General features: G+C 49.3%; 2 protein-coding genes and 2 non-coding genes across 9 annotated transcripts; all 4 read right to left on the bottom strand.

The window, feature by feature from the left end:
* Positions 1–623: 623 nt before the first annotated feature.
* Positions 624–4,973, bottom strand: kctd14 (potassium channel tetramerization domain containing 14). 6 transcript variants are annotated; one of them, XM_061781913.1, is made up of 6 exons: positions 4,504–4,973; positions 3,422–3,646; positions 2,894–3,028; positions 2,566–2,825; positions 1,587–1,633; positions 966–1,391 (listed from the first exon to the last, which is right to left on the bottom strand). In XM_061781913.1, exons 1-6 carry the CDS (start codon positions 4,555–4,557, stop codon positions 1,174–1,176), a joined length of 939 nt encoding a protein of 312 aa, XP_061637897.1. In that variant the 5' UTR covers positions 4,558–4,973; the 3' UTR covers positions 966–1,173. The 6 variants fall into 6 exon arrangements, with proteins under 6 accessions (XP_061637902.1, XP_061637903.1, XP_061637897.1 ...); XM_061781917.1 differs by having other exon boundaries at positions 1,312–1,436; positions 4,504–4,970; XM_061781919.1 differs by lacking the exon at positions 1,587–1,633 and having other exon boundaries at positions 965–1,106; positions 4,504–4,967.
* Positions 4,974–7,905: 2,932 nt separating this feature from the next.
* rps3 (ribosomal protein S3) lies at positions 7,906–14,589 on the bottom strand. The gene is made up of 7 exons (XM_061781920.1): positions 14,429–14,589; positions 12,957–13,087; positions 11,006–11,099; positions 10,655–10,749; positions 9,962–10,149; positions 8,151–8,358; positions 7,906–7,969 (listed from the first exon to the last, which is right to left on the bottom strand). Exons 1-6 carry the CDS (start codon positions 14,456–14,458, stop codon positions 8,156–8,158), a joined length of 741 nt encoding a protein of 246 aa, XP_061637904.1. The 5' UTR covers positions 14,459–14,589; the 3' UTR covers positions 7,906–7,969; positions 8,151–8,155.
* On the bottom strand, positions 10,815–10,962 carry LOC133482828 (small nucleolar RNA SNORD15). Its single transcript, XR_009789980.1, has one exon. It is a non-coding gene; the product is annotated as a small nucleolar RNA SNORD15 (small nucleolar RNA).
* LOC133482829 (small nucleolar RNA SNORD15) lies at positions 12,574–12,729 on the bottom strand. Its single transcript, XR_009789981.1, has one exon. It is a non-coding gene; the product is annotated as a small nucleolar RNA SNORD15 (small nucleolar RNA).
* Positions 14,590–14,665: the final 76 nt, after the last annotated feature.

Here is a 14,665-nt window from a genome sequence, read left to right as displayed (position 1 = left end):
GAGCTTCTCACCCGTTCTCTAAGGGAGAGCCCGGACACCCTGCGGAGGAAACTCATTTCGGCCGCTCGTATCCGGGATCTCGTTCTTTCCCACAGCTCGTGACCATAGTAGAGGGTAGGAACGGAGATCCACCGGTAAATCGAGAGCTTCGCCTTCCGGCTTAGCTCCTCCTTCACCACAACGGACCGATACGAAGTCCGCATCACTGCAGACGCCGCACCGATCCGCCTGTCGATCTCCCGTTCCATTCTTCCCTCACTCGTGAACGAGACCCCAAGATGCTTGAACTCCTCCACTCGGGGCAGGATCTCATCCCCGACCCGGAGAGGGCACGCCGCCCTTTTCCGACCGAGGACCACGGTCTCAGATTCGGAGGTGCCGATTCTCATCCCAGCCGCTTCACACTCGGCTGCGAACTGCTCCTGTGAGAATTGGAGATCACGGCTTGATGAAGCCAACAGAACCGCATCATCTGCAAAAAGCAGAGATGCAATACTGAGGCCACCAAATAAACGTGCAATAAATGGGCAATGACCGGCGAGTACATGTTCACATTTTGTAAAGAAAAGAGTGAGTTCAGAAGGGCCACGTGACACGCGTACACTGAAACGGGGACAACCAAAGCGCTCAGGACGGGTTTTATTGTCTGCTTTCTACTTGCTGCCAAAACATCTGTCGACGGAGACGCTTTTACATTGGTAGAGATCAATAGAAGAGTCAAGTCGCGCGACGTGTCACAATTTGCCGAATGAATGCGGCGTGAAATGGCGCCGTCTTCACACGCATGTTCGTCGTCACCACCAGGTGAAGGTGAGCGTGTGGAAAAAGTCGTAGCTCCGCGCCAGGAAGTTCTTCTCCACAACGTGAGGGCGCACGTGGACCGTGTAGCCCCGACTCCGGATGTCCTTCTGCACGCAGTCCAGCAAGTCGGCGGCCGTGGGCCCCGCGTTCCACGGTCCGAACGTCACCACCGAGTCCTTGTCGGCCCGCAGGCTGCTCATGGCGCCGTCGTAGCAACCCAAGTCCTCCTCCGTCCGCAGAACGCAGATGACGATGGTAGAGCGGCGGGAAGCCACCGCCTCAGCACGGGCGATGCGGATCAGAACCTAGACAAAAACTAACTCAGCCGTTTTGAAGACTTTCAAACATGCACCCCCCCCCCCCCCCCCGACGTCAATATTCCCCTCGTCGAGAGGAACTCATCTGTTTCCTGTTGGAACAAAAGAAGGGATCGGTTTCCCGGACGAAGAAGCGACCATTCTCTCTCTCTTGTCGAGGAGGAACAAGAAAGTGGTCTTTTTCCTGGACCAAGAAGCGAGTGATCCATTTAGCCTGGAAAAGGAAGACGAGGAGTTGCTTTCCAGTGAGGGAAGAAGGGAGTGATCTCTTTTCTGGAAGAAGAAGGAAGTGACGCAAGAAATGAGGTCATCCGTTCCCTGGAGCAGGAAAGAAGTGGTGAGTTTCCTGGGGAAGAACCGAATGTTCTGACAAAATGTCGTCTTATATTATCTCATAGTTCTGCGTGTGATGATTGGATGACTTTGTTTTTGTGCGGCCTAGTGGCTACATTGTTTCTTCGTTCTTACCGCCATCCTTGGCCCTGACTCTCTCTCTTCTTCTTCTTCTTCTTCTTCTTTTGGAATAAAAAGCCACAAAAGACAAGATTGTTTCCGGATTGAATTTCCAAAACAGGAGTGATGTACTTTCTGGAAGAAGGGACGGAAGAAGACGTGTGGACTCGAGTCACGTGACGCGGACTTGGTCGAGTCGAAAAATTGGACGACTTTTGACTGGACTCGACAAGATGTTAAAAGACTCGACTCGGAGCGGCGCCGACTCGCGACTTCACTCGGACTTGAACCCTAACCTGACATGAAGAGACTTGCACCTTGCACTGAGAAACTCACACTTCTCACTTTTTCACTTTCGAGAAGTATTTGTGCAACTCAGCGCACAGCAGTTTCCTGGCAACTTAATTAAAATATCCAAAATAGACATTTTTGAATTGAAAATGATCTCAAAGAGTGAACCAAGTTGGTCTTTCATTTGTAAGTGAAATGTCTCATTTTCTCTTTGTGTATTCATAATTGCTCTTTAACTAAGCAAAAATCCATTGGATCCTTGGACTTGATTATTCCGATAGAATACTCGATTACTAATTTCAGCACGACTGGAGGCAAATTTTGATTTGTTTCATGTCGCTTTAGAAAGAAAGTGAGGAAAAAGTCGGTCATAGCATAGCATTTCCCGAGAAGAAGTGAAAATTTATTAGCGATCGGTTTTGAAGGGGCAATAAGCTAAGCCCCTCCCCCCTTGACGATTGGCCACGAAGGTGCAAACATTTCGATACAACGCCCTCGTTTTCTTATAAAGCGTCAATGCACTTGCTTGTCAAATTTGTTAAAGTTACTTTTTCCTAACTTGGGTACTACTACTAAATCAAGTAGTCAGCAAAGTCACCAGGTCACTTTTAAGCTCCAGTAACCTGCAAAGTCACTCGGTGACCTTTTGAAGGCAACTGTGGCAAGACAGCTCGGGACTCGAGGCCAAAGACTGGAGACTTACTTGCGACTTGCAAAACCTGGAAAGGAAGGAGGAACTGATCTCTCTCCATGATTAAAAAGGAGGTCATCTGTTTCCTGGGAGGGAAAAAAGAATGGTCTATTCCCAGGAGGTAGAAGGAAGTGATCCGTTTCCTGGAAAAGGGATGAAGTCATCCGTTTGCCAGAGGAAGAAGGGAAGCATTTCCGAGAGTCGGAAAGAATCGATCTATTTTCTGCAGCTAGCCAGCGAGCGAGCGAGCGAGGGAGCAACGGATCCGTTTCCTGGAAAAGGAATGAAGAGATGTGATGATTTTGAAGAGTGGGAAAGGTGCGGTGACCTGCCAACCGACCTCGATGTTCTCCTTGTAGTGCGGAACCCTGGCCAGGAACTGCTGCCTGCCCACCATCTCGCCAAACAGCTCGGGACTCTCCTCCAAACGCTTGGTCAGCGCCGTGATGTTGTAGCGCACCGACTCCTTGTGAACCTGCCGTACGTCACACGCGTGCCACCTTCACGCTCGGAAAATGCATCCGCCAAGTATTTGCGGCGCTTCGCTTTTTGAGACAATGCTAACGGCCGAGCGCTCGACGCATCCGCCTCACGGTTCGGAGGTCGGGGGTCGGAAACCGGGCTCTGGCCTTCCCGTCTTCTCTGCGTGTACTCTGGCTCCCGCCCGCATTCCAGAAACCCGCGGAGTAAATGTTAGAGCCGACGGTTGTTTATCTGTTTGTCTCGACGCTGGCTGGCGACCAGCTCAGGGCGCGCCCCGCCGCTCGCCCCGATTCAGCCGGCATACGTCCCAGCCCCGGAAAAGGGCTACGACGTCAGAAAGTGCGGAAAAAGCGAAGCGCCGTGTGACACGTGACGATCGGGGTACCTGCGGAATATTGCAGACGGGCACTCGCTCGGACCTGAGGAACTCCAGGACGGCCCCAAAGTGTTCGCCGTCGCGGTCCAGGAAGTAATGTCCCTGCGAGTCCTTGGGGAGTTTCGGGGGTCCGCTGAACCATTCGGCCAGCTTGGACTCGGGGAACTTCGTGAGCGTGCCGACGCTGGTGCAGAACCTTTCGCCGCCCACGTTTAAGTGGACCAGGGCCAAGCGCTGAAACGAGAGGAAGAAAAAGAAGGACATCCGGACGTGCGGCGAGGGGAAGCGAGACCACCGCCGCCAGTGTCCTCACTTCCAGTTTTTGTCATCGTGACTTCATAAATTGAGGTCCGTGACTCCGAAATCATTATTGGACTACATTGACACGCATCACCTCTGATTTCAACAAACGGTTAGCTCTTTTAGCGTCAACGGGAGAAAGCGACCACGATTGGTGTAACGCACGCAAACTGTTCTTGTGACCTTTGACCTCTTCATTTCCTTACATTCTTATAGGATTTGGATACAATACAGATCTAGTTTTCGACATGAAAAAGACGCGCCACCCAAACGGTGGTGATTTTTGGGGGGCTGGAACGACCGAACGGGGCCCACTCGCTCATTGTTCCAACTATGCAGATTTCTCGGGTATGCCCCCCAAAAAAAGGCCAATCGCGCCTCTCGATAGGATTTCAGTATATTTAGTAAACATGTCAATTATCAGTTGATCTACTGAATCTTTACGTGACTTTTGCGGAGTATTTCAGTAGATCTGAAAAGTATATGCAACTTATTTCATATATATAGATATAGGACTCCTTGGCGTCCCAGAACGCGGTGCTACGCCCGTGGTGGGAGCGCTTGAAAGTTGAGGTGAGTTGAGTAATTCCAAACGCTTCCGAGCTGACGTCAGGCTTTTGACTTTTCCGTCTTTTCCGCCTGCAATCAAGTTGAACGTCGACTTGTTGCTTTCGTTTGTTTCGCGGGCGCAAAAGTGGCGAGAAAAAGTTTGGCGTCATTTGCAACAGCTGACTGACTCCGCCTCTTTTGGAGACCGAGCGGGAAGAAGTCGCAATATTTGCAAGTCTTACTGGCGACATTCGTCCAGAATGTTCCTCGACGGTTTTGTAGCCGGCTTGGCTCATGTTTTCTTTTCTTTCTCTCGACGAAGTCCGGCAGGTGAGGTGAGGGGGCGTGGCTTAACACGGATGCGCCGCTGTTGACGGCAAGCGAAGTCACGTGACGTGTTATTTCCGTTAAAAAATTACAATCTAAAATCACCAGGAACGATCGACGAGGGAAGACGTTCGATTATTTGGAGGTGAAAAGAGCTGGACTGAGGAAGACTTTTTTCTTCACATGGATGATCATTGTGATCATCGAGGGTCCTTCAATATTTCTTGCATTCATTTTGACGTTTTGGCCGTAAAATTGGTTGATCAAATGTACTTTTTTGTTTCATTGATTTTTCGAACAAATTCCTCATTAAATAATCGGATAATTGATTTGTTGGTCAAAAGTCAAAGAAACTATTTTACGTCCATCCATTTTGTGTAGGGCTTCTCCTCACGCGGGTCGCGGGCGTGCTGGAGCCCATCCCAGCTCTCTTCGGGCGAGAGGCGGGGTACGCCCTCAACTGGTCGCCACGACAATAAAAATAAAAAAAAACACATTGGCGCTCACATTCACACCAATTGGGAACAGGTGGGTGCCATGATTGCTTCCCTGAATTGCTCAGTCATTCACAAGCAAAGATGGGGCGAGGTTCACCTCTTTGCGAACAAGTGCGGGAGAAAATAGTCGAACCGTTTAAGGACAATGTTCTTCAACGTACAATTGCAAGGAATTTAGGGATTTCAGCATCTGCGTCCCAGTTCTGAGGTTGCAGGTGCAAATCCCTGCCTCACCTGTGTGGAGCTAGCATGTTCTCCCCGTGCCTGGGTGGCTTTTCTCCGGGTACTCCGATTTCCTCCCACATCCAAAAACTTGCGTGCTAGGTTGAGTGGAGACTCTAAATTGCCCGCAGGTGTGAATTTGAGTGCCGATGGTTTGTTTGTTTATATGTGCCCTGCGATTGGCGGGAGACCGGTTCAGGGTGTACCCGCCTCTCGCCCGAAGTTAGCTGGGATACGCGCCAGCACACCCGCGACCTGTCAGGAGGATAAGCAGTACAGAAAATTGGTGTGTATATATGTGTGTATGTATATATATATATATACAGACACACAACTGGCTGAATTCTTTAAAAAAAATAGCATTATGTCTGTCAATTGAAAAACTGTTCCATAAGGTGTCCAGTCGTAAACTGAAAACACTGCAAAAACTCACAATCTTAAAAACAGTCATCAGCTTATTTTTAGACCCTTTTTAAGTGTTGCAAGCAGATTTTGACCTGAAAAAGGTACCGAAAATTTGTCAGGGGAGTATTTTTTCCCACACTCCACTGGCAGTTTCAAAATATGATTTTGTTTGAATGAAATTTGACTCGAAACAATATGGTTTGGGGGAGCCGGTCGGCCTGGGTCGTCATTGCCTCGTGACCGTCTCGCTTGGCCCCCGCCGGTCTTTCCAATTGGAATGCACTTCACCCCACCACACATGTTCACGATGTCCCCCCTCCCCCCTCTTGGCACCCTCGCCCGTCCTCACTCACGACGGGCACTTAGCACGGGCTCGCTTTTGACGGGCTGTGACCGGGGCCCCCGTACTCTGGCGGCGCTTCGGTTGGGCTCGGGACGGCCCCGGGTGGCGTCCCCCGCCGGACTGGCTCGGCCCCCTACCCAAGCCTTCCTAGTGTTGGTTCAGTAGACACGCTACAGGCTTGGACTGCTTGTGCTGGGCCCACTAACAACAACAACACAGGCTATGCTAACATATCAACTCGCAGGTCCTAACGGGCGCTTTGACACTATAAAAAACATCCCACCGCCCCACTCATCAGTAGCACTGCCTTGCTCATTTCCCTACATCCTGTCCTGCTCTTTTCTGCCCCCTCATCGTGTCCTATTGGTTAGTTGTTGCATGTGTGGAGTTTGCATGTTCTCCCCGTGCCTGCGTGGCTTTTCTCCGGGCACTCCGGTGTCCTCCCACATCCCAAAAACATGGCATGCTAGGTTGATTGACAACTCTAAATTGCCCATAGGTGTGAATGTGAGTGCGAATGGTTGTTTGTTTGCATGTGCCCTGCGATTGGCTGGTGACCAGTTCACAGGGTGTACCCCGCCTCCTGCCCGACGATAGCTGGGATGGGCTCCAGCACGCCCGCGACCCGCGTGAGGAGAAGCGCAACAGAAAATGGATGGATCGGTGCGAAATGACTTTAAAAGACGACTTAGCCAAGAATGTCTTGGAGGTGAAAAGAGTATCAGATCGAGTGATTTAAGGTGAAACTTGAAATTGAGGGTGTTGTGTGTCACGTGATTAGGGGCTATGCCCCACAGGCAGGATGCGACCTCGAGGTGAAAGGGAAATTCTGAGCATCCCGGACAGAGACAGAGAGAGTCATGATTGGTGCAGATTGTAATGGGCATGTTGGTGAAGGAAATGGGGCTGATGAAGAAGTGATGGGGAAGTTTGGCATCCAGGGGAGGAGGTTGGCTGACTTTGCAAAAGGGAGGCAAATGGCTCATTCAACGGACGCATCTTCAAAGTACTTCCGGGTCATCTCGCTCAGACGGGGGAAGGGACATTTTTAAAAACGTTCCTTTTGGCTCCAAGTTCAAAGCTTGTCAAACATTTCAGAGCGAGTACGAGCATCCTGAGCAATTTAAAATACTGCGGTGCAGCCACACGTGGGAGATTGCTTTTGCATCTCACTTGATTTCGTGACTGCCAGTACAAATGAGCTGTCCTTGTTTATCATCTGCGGACGAATTTCACACAGCAGAGCAAGTTGCTCTTTTTTGCCAACTAAAGTCCTCATTTGACTGAGGAAATACATTCGTCAGTAAACTGGGACAAGTTTATTTTTTCAGCTCTGGAAAAAATATTTTTTTTTTACAATCAAATATGTTTGGGTCTAACGATAGCATAATTCCCAAATTTCACATCATTAAGAGCCTTCAGTTGCAGAAAAAAAAAAAATGGATCAAAGTTCCAAAAAGTTATTTTTGCTGTCATTGTTTTTCCAGAGCCGCAGACTTTATTTTTCTTGTCAAATGTGCTGTGCCTTGACTTAACAGTCATGCACTAGGCCCAGGTGTTCACAAAAACAAGAGGTTGAATTCCCAAAAAGTATTTGCGCCTATTGCAAGCCACTCCAAACTTATGCAGTCCAACTTTAACACCACACTTGGAAAGAAATAAGCTACATTCAATTAAAATGTACATGAAATACAACGGCTCCAAAACAAGTTGACAAACAAACGTAATGTAAAACTATCAAGTGAAACGACTGAACTGTGGTTGGGCGGCGATTGCTTTGCGTGCCACACGCGCTCCTCCCCCGGATCAAGTTTTTGGAATCAAAATTTTCCTTAGCAGACAAATAAAAACATCTTTTGTAGATTTTATTGTTTTTGTACACAAAACATGGCCGTCCGACTGTCACACGAAAACCTGCAAGAGAAAAACAAACAATGCCCGTTATTGCGACGTATTACGATTCAGTTGCCCCAAAAAACAATTGCGATACAACAACGGTCAGCTTGCAATCAACGAATGCTAAACGCGTTTTATCCGACGACTCGATTTGAAAAAAGACGGTCGCCGTGCGCGTCACGCGATGCGACCCGCTTACCCGCGTTAGGCGGTGGGCACGGGGGCGCCGCCCTGGGGCATGACGGGCACGTCGAGCTTGGCCCCCTTTTGCTCGGAGATGGGCGTGGTGGGCAGCTGCTCCTCTTTGGGCTCCACGATGCTCACGTGGTCAGGCAGAGGCTTCTTGGGGCCGATCTTGCCGCTCGGGTCCCACGGCAGCATGATCTTCACTTTGATGCCCAGCACACCTGGCGCACACGCACAACAACTTCAACCTTCACGGCGGACACGTTCCTTCCAAACGGTAACCCCCAAAAACCCAACGGAACTCTGCTCCTCAAGTAACTTGAATCAAGTGAAGCGCTCTTGGGCAGCTATTCGGCATGAGGCCACTAGAGGGAGCCGACATTCATTGGTCGGCATCCGACCACCTCGAGCTCATCTTTGGCGCATGTCAACTCTCCATTGCGCGACATTCCTCGACAAATCACGGGATCCATATTATGGCTCATTTGATCAATAACGGTAAAGACATGCCCCACTGAATTTACTTTTGGAAATTAGTTGGACTGATATGAATATTGGAATTATTGGCAGTTATACAAAAGGTCAAACAAATGATAAAATAATTTCCAACTTTGAATGCCAAAATGTCTTTACCGTTATGTGAAGTTTGCAGATTCGAAAAAATGTTTTGTGAAGATTAAAATGACATGTCTGGATCTATCGGATTTTTCTTCTCTTTTCCCCAAAAAACAAACAAAATGTCAGTGTCCAAAGAGTTCTTGTTTTTGCTTCTTTTACAAATGTCACTCCAGCTGTCTTTACTGTTAATGCCACATGATGTTGCAATAAACCAGAGGGATCTGTGAAGAGACAGCCATTCTGCACTGAGACAATAGCAGACCGCAAAATAAAAGCTGGATTTTCTTTAGACGTGAATGAACATGTATGAATTAAAATGGAGCAACTACTGCATGTCCATCCAGCCATCCATTTTCTACCGCTTATCCAAGGTCGGGTCACGGGGGCAGTAGCTTTAGCAGGGACGCCCAGCCACTTCCTCCAACTCTTCCAGGGGGATCCCGAGGCGTTCCCGGGCCAGCCGAGAGACGTAGTCTCTCCGGCGTGTCCCGGGTCGTCCCCGGGGTCTCCTCACGGTGGGACGTGCCCGGAACACCTCACCAGGGAGGCCACAGCTCGTGACCATAGGTGAGGGTAGGAACGGAGATCGACCGGTAAATCGAGAGCTTCGCCTTTCGGCTTAGCTCCTTCTTTACCACAACGGACCGATACAAAGTCAGCATCACTGCAGACGTCGCACCGATCCGCCTGTCGATCTCCCGTTCCATTCTTCCCTTGCTCGTGAACAAGACCCCGAGATACTTGAACTCCTCCACTCGAGGAAGGATCTCATACTCGACTCGGAGAGGGCACGCCACCCTTTTCCGACCGAGGACCACGGTCTCAGATTTGGAGGTGCCGATTCTCATCCCAGCCGCTTCAGACTCTGCTGAGAGGTGAAGATCACGGCTTGATGAAGCCAACAGAACAACATCAGCAAAAAGCAGAGATGCAATATATCTCGTTGGAACTTCTCGACCTCACACACCAGCTCAGGCTCCTTGCCTGCCAGAGGTGACATTCCACATCCTTAGAGCCGGGGATCGGATCGCCAAGGTTACTGCCTTCGGCCACCGCCCAGCTCGCACTGCACCCGACCCCTATGGCCCCTCCCACAGGTGGTGAGCCCATGACATAACATAACATGAATAAAGTCATGTTTTCTAAACTTGTGATATGTGTGTATTGTACCGTTTGACGCCGTCGCATAGGCAAAAGCGTACTCACCCTGCCTGAGCAGAACGTGGCGGACGGCCGTGTCCACGTAGTAGTTGACGGGGTCGCCGCTGTGGATCATCAGGCCGTCCACGAACTTCATGGACTTTGCTCGCTGCCCCCTCAGCTTGCCCGACACCACCACCTCGCAGCCCTTGGCGCCGCTCTCCATGATGAACCTCAGCACGCCGTAGCACGCCCTGGAAGCATGCGCGCTGCCGTCAATAAGCCGCGCTACTTTCCGTCAAACGCGGACGACATTCGGCAGTCGATCGGCAGGAAACCTTTCATGTCTACTCGTTTTTGTGGCCGCTTGGAAATGTTGCACATATATTGAGGACCCGCAATAAAATGCTAACATTTATATATTACACCATACTTTGTGGATTTAAAGGTCCCCCCCCCCCCAATAATAATAATCGAGATTTGAATTTGATCTGTGTCCACGCTCCTATCTCAAATCATATTTACTTATTAAAACAAATGGGAACGGCAATAATCCATTGCCGCCTCCCCAAAAACGTTTCCAATCTGTGCTCTTTAAGGAAAAAAAAAAAAAATTAAAAAGAATTAACTTTCTTCAATTGTGCTGCTCATTCCGATGTGCGCGCCTCGGCCACAGGGGGGCAGTATAAGACACTAATGAACTGTGTTAATGTTAATGAGTCCATGATGTTAGCGTGGTGGTGTCGTCGTGTGGCTCACCTTCGCACGGCCAAACCTCCCAGCAGCTTGTAGCGCAGAGATTCCGCCTGCGCGATGGCGCACAGACCGCGGGTGGCCACTTTTTCAGCGTACAACTGAAATACAAACGCAACATTAGACCTCCGCAACACACACACGCATGCTAGCGCGCGCGCGAGATCCCCCTCAGACAAATGCCTCAAGGTCATCAAGAGCAAAGACGGGTCGGTCAGCGGCGCCGGAAGAGAAGCGCAGAACGCGGATCTCGACCGGAAACACTTCTGACGCGCACCCGTCTCGTCGGTCTCGTCATCGTGTCATCACCGAAGGGACTTCGCGCGCGCGCGCGCGCGACCTCGGTGTCAGACTGACCTCCACGCTGCCCTCAGGGAAGCCGAACCTCTTCTGGACCACGGCCGTCAGCTCTCGGATGCGGCGGCCTTTCTCTCCCAGAACATTTTGGGTCCTGGAGACGAAACGTGCGTCGGCGCATGCGGTCAGTTGGACGACAAACTTTGGCAGCAAAACATTTTTTGTGCTCTTTGTTTAACAGCAATGAAGCCCGTACAAGCTTGTGTTCATGCAGGATAATAAATGTTACACTTTTTCAACCAATACTTTTCACAAGTACACTGCGAAAAAATACTTCCAGGTTGAGACATTTTCAGGAAACTTTTCAGGAATATGCAACTTTTTCAAGAATTAAAAGCATTTAAAGCAGAAGTATACACATTCCTTTCAGAAAGTGTCTTTCTTACTTTTTTCACAAAGTGTACGACTTTCCACAAACCGTCAACCCGCGCCAATTTGCCTACGGGTGCATTTTGCAGTACAACATCCAAGATTAGCTGACAAATATATTTTTCCGGCGTCTCTGCACAGCGCTGCTCCTTCTGCGCACCGAAGAAGGTCGCGACGCAGAAGGTCGACCTTCTGGAGCTAATCAAAAAGTCGAAACGGTTACGCCGCACTATTCAAGAGAAGTTGCATACGCCAGCTTCTGCGCTAGAGGAAGGCTTTAACAATTGTGACGTAGAAAAACAGCTTGAATTCGAGCTGCACGCTTTTTTGTTCGGGCATCGTCTTCACGATGTACGTGTGCGCAATAGTCACATCGCAGCTGATCAATGGAGTGTAATATTAAAAGTGACCAATAGAACGCACACCTGCTGCACTTCCTATTTCGCTCTTCAGAATGAAACTAGGCAGGCGTGAGTGCGCGAGGTGCGTTCAGGGACACTGCGTAAACTGGGGTAAATGTGTTCTTTTGTAAAGAAAATCGTTGACTTGGAAAATTATTTGTATCAGAATGCTTTCGTTAAAACACTGTACGAGCACAGTGATATGGAATTCATGGTTTTGTAATACAACAATAGATATATTTTAATATAATCCGCCAGAGCTGTGAGGAATGCAAAGTTATCAATGTCCTTTCCCAATCGTTCCTGTCATACTGTGTTGCGTGTTTTTGTTTGCACATTAAGGACCAAAGTCCTGTTTTAGTTTTGATTCCTCATTTAATAATAAGAATTAAACAAAAAACATTCAAGCAAGTTTTTTCCTCATTTTCAAAGCTGCAGCTGGCAACTAGTGTGGACTGACTGGGCGGCAACATCGGGAAAATAAAATTTCAGTATTTGGAGGGTAATGGCATATCGGCAGCATATTGAAAAGCAAAACTATCAACGAGTTAGTTTAGTTCAAAATTATGAACTGAACTAGTTCCTTTTTGGAACGATGAACTGAACTTTGAACTAGTTTGCGTCGAAAATCAACTTTCCCAACCCTTATCCGGTATTATTTCACGTCGCAATATATCTCGCAGGTAAAAGAAAAACGCATTTTTTCCCAATATCGTGCAACCCGAGCTTGAATATTAAAACCTGTGTGTCAAGACTGAACTGAATAGCTTTGCTGGGTTTTGGTGAAGTAGCCCTTGTCCCTCTCAGACAAATGCCTCAGCGTCTTCAGCGGGAAAACGACTTTTGCGTCGGCGCAGGAAACCGAAGCAGAATCGCAGAACGCGATCTGAAGCGGCCGCCGTGCGCGCAGCAAACAAAGTCGCCATCCGACTCGTCATCGTTTCTTCACCGAGGGACAAATCTTTGTTTTGTTTTGTACTTCCTCTTATTGCTTCGCCTTCGCACAGGAGCAGCGAATAGTCGAGTTTTCCAGTTAGCGGCTCGGTCGACCGGGAAATTTCTCTCTCTTACGAGATGCGGTAACGCAAATGCGAACAAACTTGGAGCCGCGCAGCAGTTGGGTCGTATCGGCGCCAAACGACGACGACGGCTTTCCGTCGCGAGTCCTTCCGAGCGCTCACCTGGTGGCGAGGATGATGATCTCGGTCCTGGTCGGGGTGACGCGCACCTCCACGCCCGAGTAGCCGTCCTCGGCCAGCTCGCGAGTCAGAAACTCGTTCAGCTCGGCCTTGAAGATTCCGTCCGAGACGAACTGGCGACGACAACAAACAGCGGTGAGCGCGAACCTGCACGTGAACGGCGACGCCCGCGACTTGGCTTCTACCGAAACGATGCGCTCCGAATTCCGCCGAACTCAAAAGATTCAAGCGTCGGGTCGTGTTTTTCCCTCTGGATCGAGCCAAACCATAAAATGCGACCACCGCTTCGAGGGGATGAAGCCGAAAGACCGTTTCGAGGGGTCGTGTCTTCATCAGTTTTCAATCTTTTACGGTATGATAAGTGTTCTGCGACGGACTTTGCTTGGCCTTTTTCAAGCATGAGAGGTTTCGCCTATGCTGGAAAATCGCATTAGTACAGAAATTGCGCGGGAATGCTTGAGAGTGTTGTACGACTGCGGTGTCCTTGAGCAAGACACCGATACCCCGAAATGCTTCGGCCGCCCCCTGCTCCAGCGTGTTCCACTAACTTCATGTGTATGCGTTCACTGTAGAAAATACATTTTGTGTGCATGCATGTTCATGACAGTAAAAGGCGATTCTTCTTCTTCTACAACGGAGAGGTGAAACATTCGATGACTCATCCATTTACTATGTTGAGAAATGATCCATTAATAGTTGGCGTTGAACTTGAAATTGTCTGATTTCAGCCTCTCGACAGCAAACCCTCGCTTACCTGCCGGCGATGACGGGACGGATCGATGCGATTTGCATCCCGTTACCGCTCCTATGTTTGTTCGCCGTGTATACTTTATGAATGAGGTGAGTATTGTGAATTTAGAATGAATTGAAATTAAGATACGTGGAAGGAGCAGAACTGGTGAATTGCCGGAAGAGTAAAAACAAAACTAAAATAATGGAGGCAGAATAAATTGATTGAAGGCCCTCTAGCATTCACACGACTTATTTTGGAGCGATTCATTTAAGAGGAAGTTTTGACTGACTTACTTTATTCTGTTTGAGCCCGTGTGACGTGTTGCTTTTTTTTTTTTTTTTTAAATGTGGTAACTAAACTCCTGAAACTTGCCCCGACAGACAAAGGGGGTCTTCATTTGGGCTTTTGTCCTGTACGCGTAGTACGTCGGGAATTAGCATTGCCGCAAGCTAATGCGAACTACGTCAAAGACACGAGCGTCGCAAAGCAAAGGCGTCGAACAGGTCAAGTGTCCTTCTTGTCACGTTAGCACCACGGCGCCGCCATGTTCGCTCACCGCTCGCCAGCAGCTCAACGCCGGCAGCATCCCCGACCATCCCGGCCGAGCGGACGTCGACAACGCGCCGAAATGGAACAGCGGACACGCACGCGCTCGAGACCGTCTTCTCGTACCCCCATTTGGGCGCCCAAAGCTCCCGGTGAGCGATGAAACGACACCTACCTTCCGCTTCTTTGAAATCTGCACCGCCATCTTCTTACAGGCCGTAGACAGGAAAGGGCGCCCGTTCGATGCGGAAATGGATTTATACCAAATGTGACCACTTCCGTTGACGTCACACGCACAAGACGCCTGGCGCTTGGAGTTGTTATTCGTCCGTCCTCGTGGGAAAGAAAGACGAACACGCAAGAAAATCTGACTTCAAATTTAAAACGATGACTTGCCAGTAATCCTATTAAA

Source organism: Phyllopteryx taeniolatus, chromosome 8 (assembly GCF_024500385.1).
Source record: "Phyllopteryx taeniolatus isolate TA_2022b chromosome 8, UOR_Ptae_1.2, whole genome shotgun sequence".
NCBI classification, from domain to species: Eukaryota; Metazoa; Chordata; class Actinopteri; order Syngnathiformes; family Syngnathidae; genus Phyllopteryx; species Phyllopteryx taeniolatus.
Note: the sequence above shows the minus strand (reverse complement) of the source record. Positions and strands in the feature narration are given on the sequence as shown.